Raw genomic sequence first — 22,683 nt, 5'->3', positions numbered from 1 at the left:
ACTCTTAAAGATTTATAATTTTAAGACAGAAAGGCAGCAGGAACTCATTTAGGTATCAGGTTTCAGCACCTCCATTTTCCATTAGACCTTTGCAGAAAGATCTTGAAGACCTAGAAAGGTGTGGTTTCTCTTCAGCTGTTTTCCTCTTTGGCCTACCAATCCCCACCTCTCATCAATGACCTCTACTATCTAAAGCATCTTACCCTCCCTAAGGAAGTTATCTTGCATTGTCATACAAATGCTAACCTTTAAAATGTAAAAGCAGGTAAAGCATTAAACAGAGACAGCATAGAAAGTCCCAAATGGCAGGAAAATTGAATTCTTTCACAATTTTCAATTATTTCACTTGGCCAGCTTGAAGATCCTTTAAGGGAATAATTACTGGAAGATATCCAAGAGGGAACGTATGGCGGGTTTGAAGAAAAGTTATTCTTTCTTTGGGAGGAGCCCCCCCCCCCACCAATCTGAGGGGGATAGGTTCCAAGACCCCAAGTGGATGTGGGAAACCACGGCTAGCGCTGAACCCTAAATGTTCTGATTCTCCCTAAACATGCGCACCTAGGGTAAGGTTTGTTAATTTGTAAATTAGACGCAGTAAGAGATTAACAAGAATGATAAAACCATTATAACAAATGCTCTAAACCAAGAGTAATGTAAATGTGGGCTCTCAGATTACCACCCTCCTTCCTGCGATGGGATGAGAAAGTGCCTACATGATGAGGTGAGGTGAGGGGAATGATGCAGGCCTTGTGATGCTGTGGTGGGCTGCGGAGGGCCACCTGGCCACAGGCTGGACAGCCGCTGACCATGGGTAACTGAAATGGCACAGAAAACCTGCAAACCAGAGGGGCCAGACCACAGCGCCGTAACACGCCCAAACATTTAAACTTCATACTTGTAGAAGTTAATCCTAAAACTTGCAAAGCAATTCTAGGGCAGTTATCTTACCCGTCATCAAATCTATGTTCTCCAGGCTTCTAGCAGTCGAAGAATTTCTGTCCAACACCTACCGTGAAAAGACTCTCACTATGGGCGTGTAAAATCCCTAAGAATGAACAGAATTTTGGTTTCTTCAAAATGTCTTAGAAAGGTCTTTATTCTTACTTTTACAACAGTAAAAGTAATTGGCAACAATTTACTCCAACTGGTATCAAATCTTTTCAGTAATGGAGTAATATTTTTATCAATTACAAACCTTTCAGAAGGTACTTCGCAACTGAAAGTTTAAAAAACTTGTACCTTCGTATCAGAGAAATTCGTTTTCTACATGTAGTGATAAAAAGACAAAAACCTGTAACAAAGGCTAGAAACTGAGTCTAAATGTATTCAGGATTTTAGTTAACATTAATGTATAAAAAGTCATTTATTATTTTGTTTACAATTAGGTTACTAGTAATTGTGTGGTCTACTGCGACGCATTTAACACCGAGAACACACACACACACACACACACACACACACACACACACACTCCAAGAATGAACAAAGAGAGCTGGCTTGGGAGAGGGGAAACTGTACAAGAAAACGTTCAATTCTGGCAAATGGCTGTCTTCCAGTCTAAACTAGTGGCTGCATGAAAAACACCAAGGAGAATACATTCAAGTTAATGGAAACAAGTCTTTATTAAGTAACTTTTAATATCAGAAAAATAAAACTCTTATAATTCTCTTTACAGCAAATATATAATATCAGTGCTTTGGCCATCTTAAGTTAAAGGCCCTTTATCATAAAATATATGGTTTTAAACTTTACTCAAATTGAATTTATAATCCCTATGACTTCCCTACATATACATAACAAAAGAGTGTAGTAAAATTAGCAAATACTAAACTATATTGATAATTTATCATTCTTAGTTTGTGGTTTTTAGAAACAGTACACGCACCTAATATATGTCGATTCCTTGGCTTATTAGTTGCAGTGTACAATGCAACAAAATACAAAATACATGCTTGGTGAACATTCGTTCGTATCTACAAGACGGCAGCTAAAGATTAGGTTTCAATACTGACATTTAACTATCCTACAAGCAATTAGCATTACATCATAATATGTCATCAAGGCAATTTTTATACTGAAAAAATCAAAATAAAAACCGTTATTTGTAAACTTTTATACGAAATGTAACTCTTCAAGTGGAAATAAAAAATAAAATTTGTCTATTTACTATTCAATACACATAGGATTTTCAATTTTTTTGTTATATTGAGAAAAAAAGCTCTTTTGTGTTGGGAAAATAACGCTTCAAAAAATAATTAGTAGAAAAACCCACCAGTATATTGTTTTGTCCTTTCAATGCCAGCACAGATTTGGGAACATACTGAGGATGAAGTTATAGACATCCACAGGTGAAATGTATAAGTGTATCTTAAAGAAATCTTTCCTTGTGATTGGAAATAGTTTTGAAATGAAGTAAACTGATTGAAGGTCATCACAGCTGCTTTTGTAAAGTATGCTAAGGTCATTATTATCCCTCTCTCCCTCCCCCTCCCCTAAATTACTAAAAAATAAAAATATATTTATAATGTGCAAGACAAATATGGATTGAACATAAAATGTTTCACATTTTGATCTATAGTCTAAAAATTAATCAACAGCTTGATCAGACTAATGAATGGAATGTTCGCATCCTCAATTATTAGCCAATATAGGTGCATCCCAAAGCCCTTCCTGAAATGGGAAAACCCAGGTGGCCATTTCCACATTCACCGAGGGAGGCAATGGGTAGGAATTCACAATCAACACAATTGCGTTCCTGATCCACTGATCATACCAGCCGTGAGCATTCTGGGCGAGATGAAGGTCAATGTAGCAGTTTTTTGTCCCAAATTATAACCAGTGATCGAGTAAACTGCCATCAGCCCTATTATTACCAATAAGTAATCACAATGCATTAAAAAGTTACTTGCAATCCTGCAGAATTAGGCATAAGTTGTTGTAAAATAAAAAACGAACCTGTTTTGTCAAAACTGGCAGTGTAAAGAAGGCAGCACTGGAAGTGTCTGAATCATCTGTAATGCCAAGTACCCTCCATAAACTCTTAATGTGGTTAGGCTTTGGGACCCATTGTTTTGAAATCTAGACGTACTTTTCTCATAGGCTCACACAACCTATGATTATCTTCACTCAGCCAAGCTGAACTTCAGTTTTAACAATTCTTATACAAGCTATGTCTCTGGGTCTACAGGATAGTATTAATAATTCAAACCAAACTAATAGACAAGAGACCACTTAGGTTTAGTGTTACCATAGCAGCCTTTTATAAGTTTACTAACAACTTTAGCCTAATCCCAATAAAGCCTGATAACAGTCATAAGAATTCATTAGGAAGTTTACTGGGGGTACCATTATACCCATGCCTTTACGAGTCCATATAGAGATATAGTATTTATGTATATATATATAGTTAAGAGTGAATTTGGATTGCCTGAGTAACAGCTGTCTGGCAAACTGGACATGATGGCGTTCTCTTTTCACAGATCTTGTTGGCACATTCCATGCAGAAGAGGTTGTGGCCACATGGAACTAGGGCAGCAATAACTTCATTCTCAAAGCAAATCACACAATCGTGCTTTCGTCTGGATTCTGGAGGTGAGCTGGAGGTGGAACCACCATTGGAAGAGGAGTAACTATTGGTACCATTAGAAAAAGCAGGGATGTATATTGGAAGGCCAACGTGGTTGCCTGTACTAGGTGGGTCGCTCCTAACCCTTCGAGCAAGTGGATGTTCAATGCTCTCAGGAAACGTAGGAGACAGACGAGGAGTAGATGGCTGACTTCCTCTACGCTGAGTCTTCATGTTACCAGAAGGGTCACTCCCAAAGCCAGAGAGTGGGTTAACTGGTTCAAACGGAGTCCAGATAGTTTGAGCAGATGTTGGTAAAGAGTCAAAGGCAGGAGAGTCAACTGCGAGATCTTCTGAGCCTACGGATGGTAGTGTATCTCCAAACCAAAAGTTTCCTGTGCTGAACGGGCTTGTGGGACTAAAGTCAGCCAGCCTATTGCTTCCAAAGTAGGAATCTGTGGAACCACTTCCCAGAGAACTGGAACTATCATTTCGATAATTGGATATCATTCTTGCGCGGCTGGGAGGAACTGGATTGGAGGAGAGCCACGCAGAGCCAAGAGTGCCACCTTCAAAGCTTACATCGGTACCGTTGTAATGGAAATCATTTTCTTCATTGAGTTCGATATAGTTTCCCGTACGCATGGCAATATGCATTTCTATTTCTTCTCGTGCTCGGTCAACATTTTCGGGCATCCCTGTCACTTCAAAGACAGGCTCCTTATCTCTGCTTGGAGTTACTATGTACGTGTGGGTCTGCTGCTGAATTCTCTTAATAGTTGCTCCTTTGGGTCCAACTACCAATCCCACCACACGATAGGGGACCCTCACTTGAACGGTGGTTTGACCTGGCAGATTTGGACCACATGACAGCCCTCCCAGGGCAGGGCCATTTTTGTTTCGAGATGCACGGATCATGGAGAAGTGCTCTGCAGCTGAGAGAATCTCTCTTTTGGCCATGGCAACATCTTCTTTCCGTCCAGTGACAACAAAAATGGGCTCTTCACCACGAACAGGTGTCTTGATATACGTGTTTGTCTTGGCTCTCAGTGCTTTAATTTTACAACCTGTTAGAAAGAAAATATTTCATAAGAATCAACATTTATGTCAATAATATTAATAAAGACAAATCACAGAAAGCTCCTTTCAGGCTAAATGTATGCTTCTGGGCCGTTTTTGTTTGTCTGCTGGCCTTCCAATTCGGAAGAGGCAGCGCCTCTACTGGGAGATCTTAGAAGTCACACCTTAGGTTTCCCTTCTTGTTATCAGGCACTGCAAACAATGTCCAGAATCCTCTGCTACAAGCAAGCCAGACCACAGGCAGGTCTGACTTCCAGAATTATGTCAGTAATAACTAATTCCCTGGCAGGATGTTGGTGGCAAAGAAAAACCACTAATGCACATGGAAGACATTGAGCATCTACTGTCTCATTCAATCTAAACAATAAGCCCTCTAGGACTAGGTTACTTCACTCCTTTTATTGCTAAGGAAAATGAAGCTTACGAAAACAGTTAAACCTACTCTCACTTCAACATCTATGGTCTTTTTGTCAGTCCAAGCAGCTCAAATTTCAGACAGCTCTAAGCAGTTAACAGACTCCCAGTATTTTAATGTTACTCTCCGCTAATAAACCTCATGATGAGCAAAGTGTTCATGGTTCAAAGGTCATCTCACATCTGCTCCCATCAACTGAATTTGAGGCTAAGATATCCCCATATCTGGTTATACTAGTCGTACTCCTGCACTAACTAAATTAGGACATAAATCAGTGAAGTATGAATGCAAAAAGACACTGTACTTGTATGAAAATTAAGCTGATTATTTTTGAAAATCTCAATAAAGGGGTAGCCCTAGGGGGCTCAGCTGGTTAAGTATCTGACTTCAGCTCAGGTTAGGATCTCAGGGTCCTGGGATCAGCCCTGTGTTCAGCTCCATACTCAGTAGGGAGTTGGCCTCTCTGCCTTTGCCCGTCCCCCAGCTCATGCTCTCTAATAAATAAAATCTTTTTTTTTTTTTTTTTTTTTTAAGATCTCAATAGAGGTGTGTACGTTAAAGAAAAAAAAAGTGGTTCTGAATTATGTACGCGTGAGACAACTGTTAAGGCCTGGGGTAAAAAACTAACAGAATGACTCTGCATTCACTGTAAAATTCTTGCTAAATTCAAAAGAAACATTGGAAATTGTATGGAACATGGGCATTAAATGTGATTTTATTAAAAGACTACTCAAACAAACCCATTCTCAAAGAAAAGCCTTTGGCCCAAATCCTAAATGCATTTAAGTTAAAATATCTGAGATACATATTCATAACTAACCATAATTCTTTAACTGTTGACTGCAATCGCCTATTACCAGCGCCAACTATGTGAGATTAGAGGGCTTCAAAGTGTAACTTAAAATGTCTAATAGACAACTAAGGCATAGAATTCTGGGGTTATACTTTTCAAAGATCTTAATGTGAAGCTTGCTAGAATAGATCTGTTCTCATGAATATATCATGTTATTCTTAGATTCCTCAAAATGAAGATGCCAGGTGCTCTTAAAGACACATGTCACACTTTGGGTGGTCTTTTTCTTAAAATGTCCCCCCCCCCGTTTGCCCCCAATAAGTTAATAATCTATAAAAACTAAGTCTTCATATACATCATTTCTAACCTGCCTAACTGCGACGCCCCCTGCCCCAGGTCTCGCCTCCAGTTTCATCTTACTCCAAACCATTTTCTGTATTCATTTTAGTCAAATGGCGGTTTCGAAATAAAACAAGAGACCACTTCTTTGCATAAAGTGTTTTAATGACTCCCTTTTACCACAAGGATACAGTCCAAACAATGTGGCACACAAGGCCCCTGTTGACCTGGGACCTGATTACCTCTCTTCCAGATGTATCTCTTCAATGCTCTCCTTTCCCCCTTCTTAACTCTACCTTAACTCAGTGCTTCTACCGTATTAAACTCCTGTCCATGCTTCCTTGCTTCCATGACTACAATCTTCCTTTGTCCTTGCCACTTCATCCCCACCTCTGTTCAATTCCTGCTGGCCATTCAGATTTTCATTTAGATGTTTCATCCTCTCTGAAGTTCCTATCACCCAAGACTGCTTTGTGTGCCATTCCTAAGCATTCCCAAACCACTGGGTGGTTGACTAGTAGTAGTATATGCCTCTGCGGGGCCCATACGACATGTGTTGAAACAAACATCAGTTTTCTGTATAAAGATACTGGGCCTTTCCTACACATCCTGCTTTGCATCTAAGTTTTTTTTTTGCTGAGCTTTTCAAGACTTCCATATTTTGGCCCCATATTGCTAATGCAACCTTGTTGAAAGGAGTTGATTATGCTAATTCAATGATAACATATTCAACATAACTTTACTCAACGTACCACTGGACATTTGGATCTTAACCCATACCTGTTCCTCCTTCCAACAAACTGTTAAACTTACAAAGAAATGGCTTTTTTCCCCCCTCACTGCTGGATCGTAGGTACCTATCATGAAAACACTTTGAGAGTCAGGTTTACCCTAATCCAAAATTACTTTTATTTGAGAAGACTTGGCGGGGAGCAGCTAAAAGCAAACTGCAAAGAAAGAATTAGTGCAGTAAATCGGTGAGATAAGAAGGGACAAGGGAACAGGGTGGTTGCGGGGCTATCAAGAAATTACTACAATGAGTTGAATTTATACTACTTTAAAGTTTTAAATATAAATATAAAGAATGCTGCTTAAGTTTATATCTATAATGAACTGCAAGAAGATTAAGTTGGCAGTGTAACTTTTGACTATAAGACAATGTTACTGCTTGTGTTCCACAAAGACAGTGAGTCAGAAGATGCAAGCAATAAAACTCTTATATCTACTTATTTATACAAACTGAATCTCTAAAGACTCTCACCCCACAGAAGGGTGTTGCTTTGGGCTGTGAACTGAGAGCACTTCCAACTGGCCCAGTCAATTTATGACTGATGGAGAGCTGCCTAAGAAAGGCTAATGTGAACAAAAAACTAACTGTTCACCCTATACATTCAGGGGAATTGTTATTATTGTTATTGTTATTATTATTGTTATTATTCAGATACTCTGGGCTACAAGAAGGCAGTCTGTTGGCATCACATTTCTAAGGAAGAAGGTCCTGCTCATCCTGCAGAAAAACACCAGGCAATTTCTATATGGACAAAGGGAGAAATAACCAAAGGGTCTGGGGTTAGCCCCTCTCAACCCTTACTGACAGTGACCACTAGGAAAGCCTAATTAAGTAAACTTCTCCAAACAAATACTTTTGAAACTATAAGCAACTGTGAGTTGCACATTAGTAGAATACTTGTTGTTTAATACTGAGCAGGTATTAAAAATCTGCCTAAAGGTACACAAAACACTATCTGGCCTATGGTCGGTACTAATAAAGACGTGTTTAATAATTGGCTCAGTAGGAAGACAGAAGATGAACACTTTGAGCAGGAACCACTTCTGGGATAGGAGTAAGACAGGCCTATCCTGCCCCAAAGGACAGTGTCTGTAGGTTTTGCAGATCAGGGTAGAGGTAAGGGGAAGATTGCAAAGCCAACCCCTTTAAGCCACTACCAGCAAAAAGAGAAGAATGTATTTGTTCGCTCTCCTAAATTTTTTAAGACTACAGTTTTAACACAGTATCTTCAATTCAGATTAGGAATACAGGAAATCTCATATTACTCATAGGATTGGTTCTATAGGAACATCGATCCATATTCTGAGTTTCAAACAACCAACACATGATTTCTAGAATATATATATTCTAAAGTTGGGAACAATTGGAATAGGGAGAGTTCTAAATAGGCAAAACAAACTAAAGAAAAAACAAACTTGTTTTACTATTTTACAGGTGAAGAAGGTTAAAAAGCTTTTGAGTATTTTAGATTGAGTTTCAATTTGAAAAGTGTAAGATAGGGACGCCTGCATGGCTTGGCGGTTGAGCACCTGCCTTGGGCTCAGGACGTGATCCCGAGGTCCTGGGATCAAGTCCCGATAGGGCTCCCCGCAGGGAGCCTGCTTCTCCCTCTGCCTGTGTCTCTGTCTCTCTGTGTGTCTCCCATGAATAAATAAAAATCTTTTTTTTTTTTTACCTTTTTTTTTTTTTTTTATGACAGTCACACAGAGAGAGAGAGAGAGAGAGGCAGAGACACAGGCAGAGGGAGAAGCAGGCTCCATGCACCGGGAGCCCGATGTGGGATTCGATCCCGGGTCTCCAGGATCGCGCCCTGGGCCAAAGGCAGGCGCCAAACCGCTGCGCCACCCAGGGATCCCTGAATAAATAAAAATCTTAAGAAAAAAAAAGAGTCTAAGATATTTAAGAAATCATGGAAGAATTTATAATCTCAGAGTAGCCAAAACTCAGAAGCCAAAGAGTACAGATAAATTAGATTGCACTTTAAATTAAATTGCTGCATGGCAAAAGTCACTAAAAATGATGGGAAGAAATAATTATTTACAATAAACACCAAGAATGGCTATTTTCTCTCTTACACACACACCCCTGTCCTATGTATCAAAAGAGCAACCCCCCCCCCATCCCGAATAGGTAAAAGAAACAGCTCACAGAAAAGAAAATATATAAATGGTTATGGACCATGAAAATTCCTATTTTCACATGAACTGAAGTATCTTTTTCCACCTATAAGATTATCAAATGTCAAAACAAATATCAAAACCAGAGCTAGTAAGAATAGGGAAAAGGACCTCCATATTTAGCTGCTGAGAGTACAAACTGTCCGAGGGCACTTTATATTATTTATCAAAATTACAACTGCATGGATCCTTCTGCCCCTACAATCTCACTCACAGAATCGATTCTGTAGAAATACTTGCACAGATGCAAAATGATCTTGGTATTATATTACTTGTTTGTACTGGTGTGCGGCCAGGACAACTATAAAATGGTATACTATGCAGTCATAAAACTGGTTGACTTAGGGGTACAATGTAGGAAGGACACTTAATTTTCCTTTACACTCTAATTTTTAATAATTTTGAACCATACAAATACATTAGTTTCTTCCAAGAAATATAATTAAATCAGAAAACCTTTAAGAAAAGGACACTTTTTACTAGACTTAGCACATCAATTACACAATGGCTAGTACTGACATTATTTTAAATTGTCTGAACAGCAGAGCAAATGATACCATAACTTCAAATCTGAATAAGGCTTTTTAATTCTAAGAGGTGAGAACTAACAATTGTTTTCTTATAACCACAGACAAAAACCAACACGTGTCAAGCTGTGCACCAGAATGTGTAGATGTTAAGAACTAGGATAGCACTAACTTTCACAGTTGTAATTTTATTTTGATTTGCAAGTAAATCCCCCAGATAAAAAAAGTCTCCAACTTACCCCTGGTATAAGAATCCATTTCCTCTTTCTAGATCACTGTGGCTAGAGCTGTGTTTTGCCTTAAAACCCATCAGCTGCAGCTAGAATTATTGTCCTCGCACTCCCTGGTACAGCAAAGGTCCCGTCTTACTTTCCAGAGTAAAGAGAACCTCTTCTACCAGATGCCTCAGCTACCAAGGGGGAGAGGAATTAAAAGGAAGAAAAGGAACTGATCAGATGTGATCTTCAGTGTTTCTCAAACGGAGGGTCATAGTATCAATTTAGTAAGGTTGCAATCAACATTTAAAAAAGAAAAAAAATGCAAAATTCAACATGTTCCAAATATTTCAGTAAAATATGTGTACCAAGGGCTGCAAAGCCAAATATTCTTTTGCTGGGGGATGGGGTGGTGGTATCACAAAAAAAGTTTTAAAGTAGGAGAGAGACGTACTGTGCTCGGCTAGCCTGACAGAAAGCAAACAATCCACACAGGGTGTGACCTGCCCACGGAGACCTCAAAGCAGAAAGTAGGAAGCCTCTAGGAGGCAGAAGGAAAATGGAAGGCTTAATCCAGGAATATTTTCCTATTATTTAATTGTGCTTACTATCTGTTTTAGTTTTCTAATGCTGCCCTAACAAGTTACCACGCACAGTGGCTTCAGCGTCAGGCAAGAGAGTTTAAATTCCATCTTGTAGGTACAAAGAATCTGTTTTATTTTTTTAAAGATAGAAGCCCCAAATGTTAAGGGAAGTGCTGCTGATTTTTGACAGAGTACTCTGTTTTCCAGAAATCCACTGTATTTTCTATTCATTTCATAAATTACATATATCCTACGTGTATAAGGCGGTTGGAGAAAGTTAAAACCCTTACAAACACCAAAGTTGCATTTTATGTATATTTTCACTTTGTGTCATCCTTGGCACGTACTTTTCTTCAAAAGTTCCCCCTGGGATATCAGTGTGTGCGTGCGCACACAAACAGTTTGAGTAAGAAGGGGGAGTGAACACTCCCTGAGTAGCTCTTTACCTTTGAGAAAATTAGAACTCCTTGGCTTGACGTTAAAATCTTCCCCTAACCGTCCCTTTCCCAGCAAGTAGCCATAACCTACCTTCTTCCAGACTTTACTGTCTCTTAAACACGTCTTGTTCCTCTTTTGTATCTGCTCAGATATTTCCCTAATTAACACGCAGAACCCTCCTGGTGTTTCCTCTCTGCACCTTATAGCTTCTGAGTAACAAGGATGGCCTTTTTGGAAGAGGAGGCTGTTTATGTGAAGGGCTCCATGAACTCAAGAATAGTACAAAGGTAAGGACTCATTATTACAGCTACCACATATGAAACCTTCCAAGGCACAGTTTAAAGCAAACAATGGAAGAAGCAGAAAACTGATGTTCTGCAGGCCTGGGTTCTAATCTATCATCAGTTACTCCTGGTTTTCATGTTCGGTCATTCAACCTCTAGGTCCTTCCCGAGGCTTACATTTTCTGACCAAGTCCCTCTTCTCCTAGGAACTACGGTCATTTTTTTTTTTTTGGTCTTAAAAGCATTTGGGACAATCGGATACTACCTTATTTCACTCACACACACACACACCTATTCTTCCCCTCCTCAAGGAAAGGTAGGTTGAGTAATGGCTGGGATCACAGACTTTGGCATCGCTAACCCGCGTTGTGAACTTTAGCAGGTCACTAAACCTTATCTCTCCTTCATGGGTGAGGAACTATGATTAAAGACACTTCTCTCACTTGGTTTTTTGCAAGGAAGGATTAAGTGAAATCATGTGTTAAAAATGCTTATTACAATACCCATTACTCAAGTAGGTGTGTCTCAGTAAGGGGTAACTTTTTAGACTACCCAACCAGTCCCCAAAACACTTCTTCAAGTATCTCCTGAGTAAAATGATCCAATACCCTTAGCTTTGAAGTAATACAAATTTGTAGCACAGTTTTCAGTTTCCCAAACTCTTCTAGATATATTCTAATTATCATAATTGTGTTTTAAGCAGGGAAGGAAAAAGCTTAACTGAATTGGTTAAGCTCTCCCAGCTGGAAAGTCATATCTAAAACCCACATTGTCCTAATAACCTCAAACTCCTCTTATTACTCCATACTGTAGTTCTCTAAAAGCACTAAAGAAGTATATTATTTCATGTTCCACGATATATCAGAATTAATGAAGGAGGTCCTTTTCCTCATGGGATAGTCTAGACACACTACTCAAGAACTCCTTTAACTTTTCAGGGACTCAATTTCAGTATATCTTCAAAGACTGATGAATAGCGGCTAAATCCCAATAAGAGAGTGTTTTATACACATAAACTTAACTGAATGTTTAAAGAAACTGTTTAGATTAGCCATGCAAACTATTCATAAATGCACAATATATTTTAGAAGTAATAGCTTTCCTTTCTAGGGTTCAAGTGTCCTTGGAGCTCTTCTAATCTAAATCCTCTGAAATCTTTTGTGAAGAATACAGTCTATTATAGATTAACTGACAGCACTTCATATAGCTTCATTTACGTGATTTTGGTTTTGTTATTATCAGTATTCATATTGATCTCTAATGTCTTAAATGAAGTACTTGTCTACTGCCCTTAAAGTCAACTTTAGGTTGATTGGCTCCTTATGTAAAGGGTTGGGGATAAAGGCAAGAGAGCAGAAAACTCCAATTACCACAATATGGAAACTAAGACAGTAATAGTAAAATGGCAAGTCTAATCCAATAATCCAGTTCAATAAAATAAATAGTATTTACTTTGCTTCAAGTTACTTTAACTGACATCACGGATGCAAACATGATTAAGATTCAGTGCTGTCCTCATGGACTTGTATCAACTCCAAGCACCAGAAGGAATTGATGTCTATACATGTTTATGCACAGATATCAAACTCTTATTTCCTTTTCTTATATTGTTGGCAGTGTTCCAACCTTCTATATCCTTGCCGAACTTTTGTCTGCTTGTTCTACCGCTTGAAGACAGGAGTGTTGAAGTCTCCAATTCTATTAGCTTGAGGTGCTAGTAGGTAAGTTACTTATATCCCCATAGATGTTTCCTTATCTGTATGGTGGGAACGCGAACAGATCAATGAGGTAATACACGGTCTCACACTTGAAGGTTTATCATTAAAATAAAAAAAAAAAAAAAGAAAGAAAAATCAAACAATTTTCTATAGAAGTCAAAAAACACTTATAGAATTTATCTACTAAAGATAAAACTTATAGATTGTACAGAACATGTTACAATAGTATCGACTTTACAAAACTTGGAGGAGATATGCTGAAGTCAATCTAACTGGGAATTTGAAATCCGATGTAGTTTTGCATGATTTTAGGGACTCTTTTTGGACAAAAATCAGAATGTAAGAGTTGTAAGAAATAACCTTGTTCAATCTCATTTTATACAGGAAGAAAACTGAAGCCCAGAATAGCCCAAAGTTGTAAACTGAGGACTCCTGGGTATACCATCCTCTCAACCTGCCTTATTTTTCCATTTTTAAGGAGTTACTCTAAGTTTAAAATGCCCCCTCTTTTTTCACTTAGACAGGAGAACTGAAACCGTTAATAAAAGGCTCATATTTGGCCTTTCACTGAAGCTGAAACACCTGGAAGAGGATGTAAACTAGAGATGAGAAAGGTAGAATAGTTTTCCTAACTGGGGATTTTAAAATCAGGTTCATGTCCTGTAGAGGATGTTAACAGAAACCTTAGAATGACTTCTGTTTGGGTACCACAGAATAGAATCAGATTCATTTGTAAACAAAAAGTATACTGAGGATCATTTAGTTAATGGTATGCCCTGGGAAAACTTAATAAAGTGACAATTTTTAGTTTCAGTTAGCATTTGCTCAGACTATATATCTGGCAGTAAACAAATTTATAAACTATCCTACCTCGCATATGTCATTTATCTTTATACTTTCAATTGTGCCATGAATCTGTACTAATGACATCTCAAACTTGATCCCCTGAACAAATGGGGGGTAAGCAGGGGCCAGGAAGAACAAGGAGATGGAAAAGGTTTTTTCCCCCCAAAAGAACAGAGACTCTGCAAGGTTAAGTGATTTGCCCAAAGTCACAGGAAACAAATGATGAAACCAATGCTCTAACAAGTTTTCTAACTCCAAGTTCCAGTGTCCTTTTCTACAGTATACTATAAAATGGTACTGATGGAAAGATAGAAGTCAAAGGCAAGAAGAATGGTACTGAAAAAAGGAACAGTAATAAGAAGGTCAGCCCAAAATGCAAATACTTTTAACAATACTTTCCCTTCTGGGAAATGTTTTAGTTGTTTGGAACCATTCCCTCCCCACTCTTCCAACCATGTTCAAAAAAGACCAACTACTTCATGCTGATCTTCAACTATACCTGCAGTTTTCATTCAAAATTTTTTCATTTCAACTCCTAGTCTTATTATTCCACGATACAACTTTAATTATAGTCAAACCAGGCTTCCCTGCATACAATGAATTTGTTTTTGCTTACTGGACAAAGGCAACAAACCATGCTCACATGAATTGTTCCTAAATCCCAAACACTCGCATCAAAGAGGCGCTAACGTTCTGGAGTGGCACTTAAAATTCTCACAATCAGTCACGGAATAAAGACTCGATCTAACCCAACAGCATTAAGCTGTGCATACAATCAATTTAGTATAGCTGGGCTTGGTAATACTAATACTAGAAAATTATTTTAAAGGTTTAAATACCACATTTAATATTTGAAAATGTCCATATGGTACCTAATAGTGACATGGGGGGAAAAGTTAAAAGGAAACCCACAAATTATGGTAAATAAACCATCTGGGAGGTATTAAGATGCAGTTAAAAAAAAAAAAAAAAGAAAACTATCACTTTAGAATCACCTGAAGATCGGTGGGGTTTTAAAATAGATTTTTCCATAATTTATTTGGAGTTTCCTAAAGGAGATTTATTTATTTATTTATTTTTCTAAAGGAGTTTTTAAACTTCAAATACACTTACCTATCTAGTATCTTATGAACATTATTTCCTATTTTTTTCTATTGGGAGTTCAACTTTAAATTACAAATTCTACATGGCATACACTACATTAAAAATTCTGTAATAATCTCTTTGATCATAAAATAATACTGTGGTAGTCATCATGGCTGTTCATGAATATTCTGGCTCTCTTCGGTGGGCACACGGTTGTAATAGACTTTCTCACCTACGTGAAGTTAGGTGTGGCCAGATGACTTGCTATGATTAATGAAATACGAACAAATGTAATTATTACTTCTGGATCTAACATTTAAAGACCAGCGTATGCTATGCCAGGGTCTCTTAACCCGCTGCATGTGGGAAGAGCAGCCCACACTTGGGAGTGCTGGCCACTGCATTGGCCCATGTCCCTGAATGACTGAAATGAGCAGAGCCCCAGTGAATAATAAACCTTTACTGTATTAATACTGAGATGTTGGGCTTTGTTATCACAACATAATTTAGAACTATCTGGACAGATATGCCATGTAGCCAGCAGGCATTCAGACATCAGTTGGGTCTAGTTCTTTCACGTTAGAAGAATATAACGTGTGAAACTGCTAAAGCCAAGAAAGGTAAATAAGATTAGAGAGTTGTTCAACCTAATTTCAGATTTAACTTACAAAAATATGTGCTTATCACTTAAAAGTTTCATGTGTTTCAATTTATTTGTGTATCATTCAGTGTCTAGAGGTATAAGATAAAATTACACCCAGCTGAGGAGGTATTTGAAGTCTAGGGAGGTTAAGTGACTTGTCCAAGATCACAAAGTGAGTTACTGGCACATTGTAATCAAATTTAGAAACTTTAATTTCTGATTGCTGGCTCTCTCCTCAGCTGAGCAGAGACTGTTATGGGAATTTGGGGGTAGTTTTTATATTAAAACATACATCCTGAAACATTTTTGTATTCAGTTTAAGACAAAAGTGTTGTTAAATCCTTCAATATGTACAAATACCAAATTCATTCAAAACCATATCCACAAAATATTAACCACTATCACTAAATGCTAATCTTCCCTTGAAAACTTAAGATGTAAGAAGAGCTACCCAGAATTCCAACCATAAACTTTGTTGAAAAATTTTTAACAGAAATCTGTAACAGAAGTGTTACTCTTCTCAAGTACTTGACCAACACCCTTAAATTACCACTTTATTTTCCATTTCCTCCAAGTGAATCAAAATAGTATACTAGCTGAATAAGGCAGGAAGAACAGGCAGTAGATTCCGCGCCCATTTACAAAACAGTAATTGAACCTTTCCCAGTGGTCCCAGGGCTAATACATACTATTATCAACTAAATTTAAAATTTAAAGCCTAGAAGTTACAGTATCTGTTTTTTAAAGCTAGCTTGTATATAACACAACTTAACTTTCTGAACTATAAACGGCAGAGAATCTTTAGTTAGGCATAGGAGAATGAGAATGTTAGAATGATAACTGTGTCTTCTGGGTAGTAGGGACATCAAAATTTTATTAAGTAAATTAATTTGGATAGTGAAGACATTTTAAGTTATCCATACTAGAAATATAGTATCCCAAAGCTCATGATTAAGGCAGAAGTTAACCCAAATACTATTAATCGTCTCAAGCAGAACGCTTGAATACAGAGGCAGTAACTTAATCTTTGATGTCAAACAAACTGATGTAAAAATCCAAGTTCCAGTGATCTCTGGGTGGTGCAGCAGTTTAGCGCCTGCCTTTGGCCCAGGGCGCGATCCTGGAGACCCGGGATAGAGTCCCGCGTCGGGCTCCTGGCATGGAGCCTGCTTCTCCCTCTGCCTATGTCTCTGCCTCTCTGTGTGACTATCATAAATAAATAAAAATTAAAAAAAAAAAATCCAAGTTCCATTTTTGAAGAGGGTATCTTTCCAACCTCCAGTTTCTATATCTGTAAAATGGGGATAACGGCCTCGCAAGATTGTAGCACCTGGCAAAGACAAAGCCAACAATCCCCCCTCCTTCATAAAAGAAAAAGACATTGTATTTTAGCATTGTTCTGAAACAGTTTTTCCTTATGAAATGTGTATTTTTTCTTGAATAGGGAATTTAGGTATGCCAAGACCAAAGTTTCTCTTTTTCTCCTAGACAAACATACACAAATTAGCATCCACCTTATTTCAGTTGTGTTAAAACCTGAAGAGTGGTTCTACCTTCACAAAACTGGGGAAAATTGTCAAAAGGATGCATTTATGACAACTTGAAACACTATAGCATATTCATTATTTATTTTTCTTAAAAAGGGTTTTATTTACTCATGAGAGATAGAGATAGAGAGAGAGAGGCGCAGAGACACAGGCAGAGGGAGAAGCAGGCTCCATGCAGGGAGCCTGACTGGGACTTGATCCTGGGACCCCAGGGTCATGCCCTGGGCCAAAGGCAGACAGATGCTCAACTGCTTAGCCGCCCAGGCGTCCCCATAGTCCTTACTTAAAAAGTGAAGATGTACACAAACTCTGGGAATTAGTGGAAACAGAATAGTTCAATAAAGAAGAAAACAATCTCCAAAGCGGTCTAGCTCAGTGATAGTCAAAGTAGGGTATAAGAAACTCCCTGGAGTGTAGGGGGGGAAAAAAAAATAGAACTCCAATTTCCATTTTTACCTCATTCTTTAAATTTCTGACATGTTTTATAGTGCATACATATTATTTATACATATGCAGACATTGAGAATACAAGCTTAATTTTTTTTGACAGGGTGTACACTAAAAAATGCTGGAGAGGACTTTTCCAAACTGCAAAACTAGAGAACATACCTATAAATTCACTAATGAAAATAGTTGAAGACCCACATTAAGCTTAAACACTAACAGAAAACCCGGAGTTACAAGTTTTTTACAACAACTGAATTTATAACATTCAATACTTACTTACAATGTAGTTAAGAATAGGTATAGAGTTTTACTTTAATTTGCTTTTAAGTCCAGCTGGATTACCAATACTGCACAAAGCAGAACAAAGTCCATTGCCTTAAATTAAACCTGCTATTAACCACTGTGAACGTGTTTTGCAGGTAGTACACTTAACAAAAATTAAGTCTTAAAGTCTGTCATCAGGTTCACCCTAAATGTCCATATTCTAAAACTTCTTTGATCATACAAAAACCTTTCCTACCTTTATTTCACAGGATGGTTGGTTTCAATGAGATGCAAAGCCTAAAAGACGGGGCCAATTTAACATTTGCAAATGGCCATACGCTCCTGGGGAGTACAAGTATGAGGTCAACACTGCCAACTTTCAACACTATCAAAAGAAGTGGTTTGTTTTTTTTTGAAAGACACTGGAACCAGAGGCCATCTACATGAGTTCTAGCCTATATGACTCAGAATTCCATTTGTCCTACCCTTTGCTTCAGAGCTGAAGTCAGAAATGTCTCCATCTGTGTCATAATTATTTCCAAAGCCAATTAAGAGATGGCAAACAGAAAATTATGACTTCAGGTAATGAATAAAATGGCAAGAACGGGTAATTGTTTAGAATGAACATTTAGTTCACCCAAAGCAGACAAGTAAATTGAATGATTTGCTTTGTTTATTCACTTAGAGAAAAGACAAACCATTACACTTTAGAAGAATGCAGGGGTGCCTGGGTGGCTCAGTCAGTTACACATCAGATTCTTGGTTTCAGCTCAGGTCACGATCTTGTGGTCGAGGGACTGAGCCCCACATTGGGCTCCACGCCCAGTGTGCAGTCCGCTCCCGATTTCTTCCTCCTTCCCCTTTGCCCCTCCCCACTTGTGCAGGCGCTCTCTCCCTCAAATAAATATATAAAATCTTTAAAAACAAAAAACAAAAGGGTGCAAACGTGGTGAGTTGCCTTGTTCTCCATAGGAGTGGGAAAGCCCTTTACAGATTTTATTATGGTGCTTGCTGCTGAGGGGTAGAGGTAGCAAAGGGGTCAATGATCCCACTAGAGGTAGGAAAAGGGGTGTTAAGACTTTCTGGTCTTAAGAGAAGGTAGAAGATGATGACATGCTTTTAACAGTACTGTCAACTCTAGGAAACATTAAGTGTAAGAGGAGTAGTCAGCAATTTGTCTACATGTCCTAAGACATAAATAGAACCACATTTCCTTATTAACCAGTAAGTACAGCCCAATAAGCACAGAAAAACTAAAGACTTTATCTCATTTGCTATTAAATAGATTACAAAATATTATTTTAATAGCTTGTACAAAATAAAAACTCAGAATGAATTCAGTTTAAATAATGCATTTGTATAAAAAGACAACAGTTTGTGTAAATGGGGTCCATTTTTTCATGCTTTTAAGAGTACGATACAGATAAGGACAAAAGTTTGTGTTAAACTAAATATACAAAAGATTTCATTATCTTGTCCCTCAGGCAAACTGAAGTCAATGTTCTTTTCTTTTGTTACCATCAACTGGCACCACAAGCAACCTGTGCCGAGGAAGTGCCCTCCTAGTGTAGCATTAAGGGTCTTTCATACTCAAGCCTGAACGCACACATTCCCAGCCCCTTTCCACCACACCCCTTCGAAGACTCCAAGCGCCTAAATAAATAAATAAATAAATAAAACCCCACTTTCTAATTAGAGCTAGAGACTAATCCTCACATTGTTCCCAGGTCATTCTTTGTCTCCATTTGTTAAAGTCCCTGCAGGGTCGGTGTCCTCACAGGTAGGGCTGTCACCTACTACACAGAGTGCCATTAACCGCACGTTAGTTGGATTAAACTTTGGTTTCTTAAGGGCAGCAAGTTTGTGTGAATCGACCTCACATTTCCAACTCCCATAAACTCAACACCTGGCAAAATAGAAGCTTGAAACCTATCAATTCCTTAATGCTCTTAATCGAATGGCCAACTCATCCTGGACTTGTAGGTGGGGGCGGTAGGTTTCATCCCCCGTACGGTGAAACAGCGCTCTCCTGGATCAGTAGGATCTCAGGCATCGCAAAAACACCCTCCCCCCTCCCCAAACCGGCCCAAATAAAACAAACAAAAAGCAAGGCATCTGAGTCTTCTTTACCAAACTACCGGAATAAACGGTCGGTGGAAGGGTCCCAGCTTCGCGGGGTGCCTGGAGCAGCAGTCCTCGGCAGTCCGCGTCCTTTACCCAGAGTGCAGACGGGGTTTTCGTATTAAGATCCCAGAGGGGAGCACGGAACGCACGGCGATGCGCGGCCCCAGCGCGCCCACAGGCCTCTCGCTGCCCGCCCTGCACTTACACCGCTGGGGGGGGGGGTGGGGGGGGCGGAGGAGGTCACCCCCGCGGCAGCGCCGTCGCGGCCCCACTCGCCCCGAGAGCCCCGCACCTGCCCGTGGGGGCTGCTCTCCGCCCGGCCCTGGGGTCGGGCGCGGGGCACAGGGCCTGCCCCCGCGCACACCGCACAGCCGCTCCGGGAGCCCCAGACACAGCTCCTTTGTCTGGACCACGTGGGAGGAGTCTGCGCGCAGCGCCGAGGATTCGCCGAGGCCGAGTGAGCGCGCCCGGAGGCTCGGCTCCGTTACGGTGCCGGCCGCTGTCCCGGCGTCGGGGGCGCGGAGGGCGCGGAGGGCGCGGAGGGCGGGAGGCCGCGTGCCCCGGGGCGCACCTGCGCGGCCGCAGCATCCACCCCCGCTGCGGGGCGGGCCGCGCCACCTCCTGCCCCCGGGGCGCCGGCCCCGCCTGGCCCGGGATGCGCGGCCCGGGTACCGCCGGGCGGGATGCGCGGGGCTCCCGCAGGGTAACCCGGGCTGCCCCCGCGCTGCCCCGCACGGTGACCCGAGCTGCCCCGCACGGTGATCCGGGCTGCCCCGCACGGTGATCCGGGCTGCCTCGGGGGTGACCCGGGCTGCCCCCGGGGGTGACCCGGGCTGCCCCCGAGCTGCCCCGCAGCACCGCCGCCCGCGCCCCCGCGGCACTCACCCTGGCGCCCGACGATCTCGGCGACGTGCTCGGAGCTGGGCACCGGGACGCACTCGGTGGTGTTGACGCTCTTCCTCCGCAGCAGGGCCGCCTGCTCCCCGTTGAGGGCCGCCGCGCCGCAGCCGCCGGGCCCGTAGGCGTGGGACAGCACGGCCGCCATCATGGCCGGGGCGGCCGCGTCCCCGTACAGCGCCCCCGCCGCGTCCCGGGCGTCGAAGCCGGCGGCGGGCAGCAGCACCGGCCCCAGGGGCCCGCCCGGCAGCGGCGGCGGCGGCGGCGAGTGCGGGGCGGCGGGCGGCGACAGCAGCAGCAGCGGCGGCCGGGGCTCGTCGGCGTCGTCGGGCTCGTCGGCGTCCGGCCCCGCCCGCCCCGGCCCCGGCCCCGGCCCCGGCCCCGGCCCCCGCTGCCCGGCCCCGTCCGCGTCCCCGGCCCCGTCCGCGTCCCCGGCCCCGTCCGCGTCCCGGTCCAGCGCGGCCTCCGGGGCCCCGGGCCTGCGGGGCGGGGCGCGCTCCTCCGCGGCCGGGGCGGCGCTGCCGGGCTCGGCGGGGCCGGGGTCGTCGAGGCCTAGCGCGGCCAGGCGCCCCCGCAGCAGCGGCGCGGCCCCGGCGGGCTCGGGCTCGGGCGCGGGCGCGGGCTCGGGCGCGGGCGCGGGCGCGGGCTCGGGCGCGGCGGGCGGGGGCAGGGGCGCCAGGGCCGCGGAGCTGCCGCTCGGCATGGCGGCGCGCGGGCGGCGGTCAGGCGCGGCGGGCGGCGGGGCCCATGGCGGGCGCGCTGGCGGCGGGGCGGGCGGCGGGCGGCGGGGCGGACCCCGGGGCCGCGGCGCGCCAGGGCCGCCCGGAGCCTGCAGACGGCGGGGTGCGGCCGAGCCGCGGGCCAGGCAGGTCCCGGCGGTGGGTGGGGACGCGGCGGCGGCGCGGCTCCCCTCTCAGGGCTTCTTTTGTTCCATGGCCTCGGCCAGCCCCCGGCGCGCGCCGCGGTGGCCACGCCCCACGCCCCACGCCGCGCTCCCAGCGGGGCCGGCGCGCTCCGATTGGCTGCGCCCGCCCCCGGAGCCCGCCCCCTCCGCGGCCCCGCCCCCGCCCGCGCCTCGGGCCCCGCCCCGCCGCTCCCGGAGCTCGCTGATTGGGCGGCCGGGCCGGGCCGGGCCCGCTGCCTTCCCCTTCCGTCCGCTCCCCTCCCGCCGACAGGGGCCGTGATTGTCCGCTCCGCACGTCAGTCTTTGTGACGCGGCGTCTGGGGGCGGGGAAAAGCGGGCGGAGGAAGGCGCGGTAGCCGCTGAAGGCCGGGCTGCGCGGAGAGCGCGTCTGCGCACGCGCGAGCGGCGGCGGCGGCGGCGTGCACCTGGGCGTCCCCGCCTCCCCGCGGGTCCGGCTCGGCCTCGGTGCGGGCAGCCTCGGGGTGCAGCGCGGGCGCCGAGGGCGCGGTCCCGTCGTTCGGGGGCCGGGGCCCGGGGACAGTCCTCGGAGGAGCGAGGGGCGGGGTCCTCCTGGGCGGCCCGGGGCGCTGCTCCCGCGGGGCCGGGCCCTCCCCCGCCCGCCGACCCGGCCTCCAGCCCCGCCCAGGTGCCGCGGGGCCCTCGAGCTCCACCCGACTTCTTTGGGGCTTTTCAAGAAAGTTAAGCCGTTTCCTCCTGCGACGCGCTCTTCCCCAGTGTGGCCCAGGCCACCCCACGCGGGGTCTCCTCTGCAGGTGCATTGTTCCGCGGCCCCTTAGGAGCCAGACCTGCTGCTTCCCGACGTCTCGGGCCGGGGGCCCGCCCCTGCCGCCCCTGCCCCCCCCCCCCGCCGCCCCTGCCCCCCCCCCTGCCTCCGGCCCCGCCTCCACCCCTCCCGCATCCCCACCCCTTCCCATCCCCATCCCCTCCCCGACCTCCACCCCGACCCCCACCTCCACCTGCACCCCGTCCCCGCCCCCAC

At 43.6% G+C, this 22,683-nt stretch overlaps 1 protein-coding gene across 1 annotated transcript; it reads right to left on the bottom strand.

Moving 5' to 3' along the window:
- Positions 1 to 1,597: 1,597 nt before the first annotated feature.
- Positions 1,598 to 21,692, bottom strand: MEX3C (mex-3 RNA binding family member C). Its single transcript, XM_025422247.3, has 2 exons — positions 20,768 to 21,692; positions 1,598 to 4,632 (listed from the first exon to the last, which is right to left on the bottom strand). The coding sequence occupies exons 1-2, from the start codon at positions 21,480 to 21,482 to the stop codon at positions 3,407 to 3,409; spliced, it is 1,941 nt and encodes a 646-aa protein (XP_025278032.3). The 5' UTR covers positions 21,483 to 21,692; the 3' UTR covers positions 1,598 to 3,406.
- Positions 21,693 to 22,683: the final 991 nt, after the last annotated feature.

This window comes from Canis lupus, chromosome 1 (genome assembly GCF_003254725.2).
Source record: "Canis lupus dingo isolate Sandy chromosome 1, ASM325472v2, whole genome shotgun sequence".
Taxonomy (NCBI): Eukaryota; Metazoa; Chordata; class Mammalia; order Carnivora; family Canidae; genus Canis; species Canis lupus.
This window is presented reverse-complemented; position numbering and strand designations above follow the sequence as displayed.

What these genes read in the sequence shown, in the direction of transcription:
- MEX3C (XM_025422247.3), bottom strand. Translation starts at nt 21,482, where the DNA reads ATGCCGAGCGGCAGCTCCGCGGCCCTGGCGCCCCTGCCCCCGCCCGCC. An exon ending in CGAGATCGTCGGGCGCCAGG is followed by an intron (nt 4,633 to 20,767) that starts GTGAGTGCCGCG and finishes TCTTTCTAACAG; the next exon opens with GTTGTAAAATTAAAGCACTG.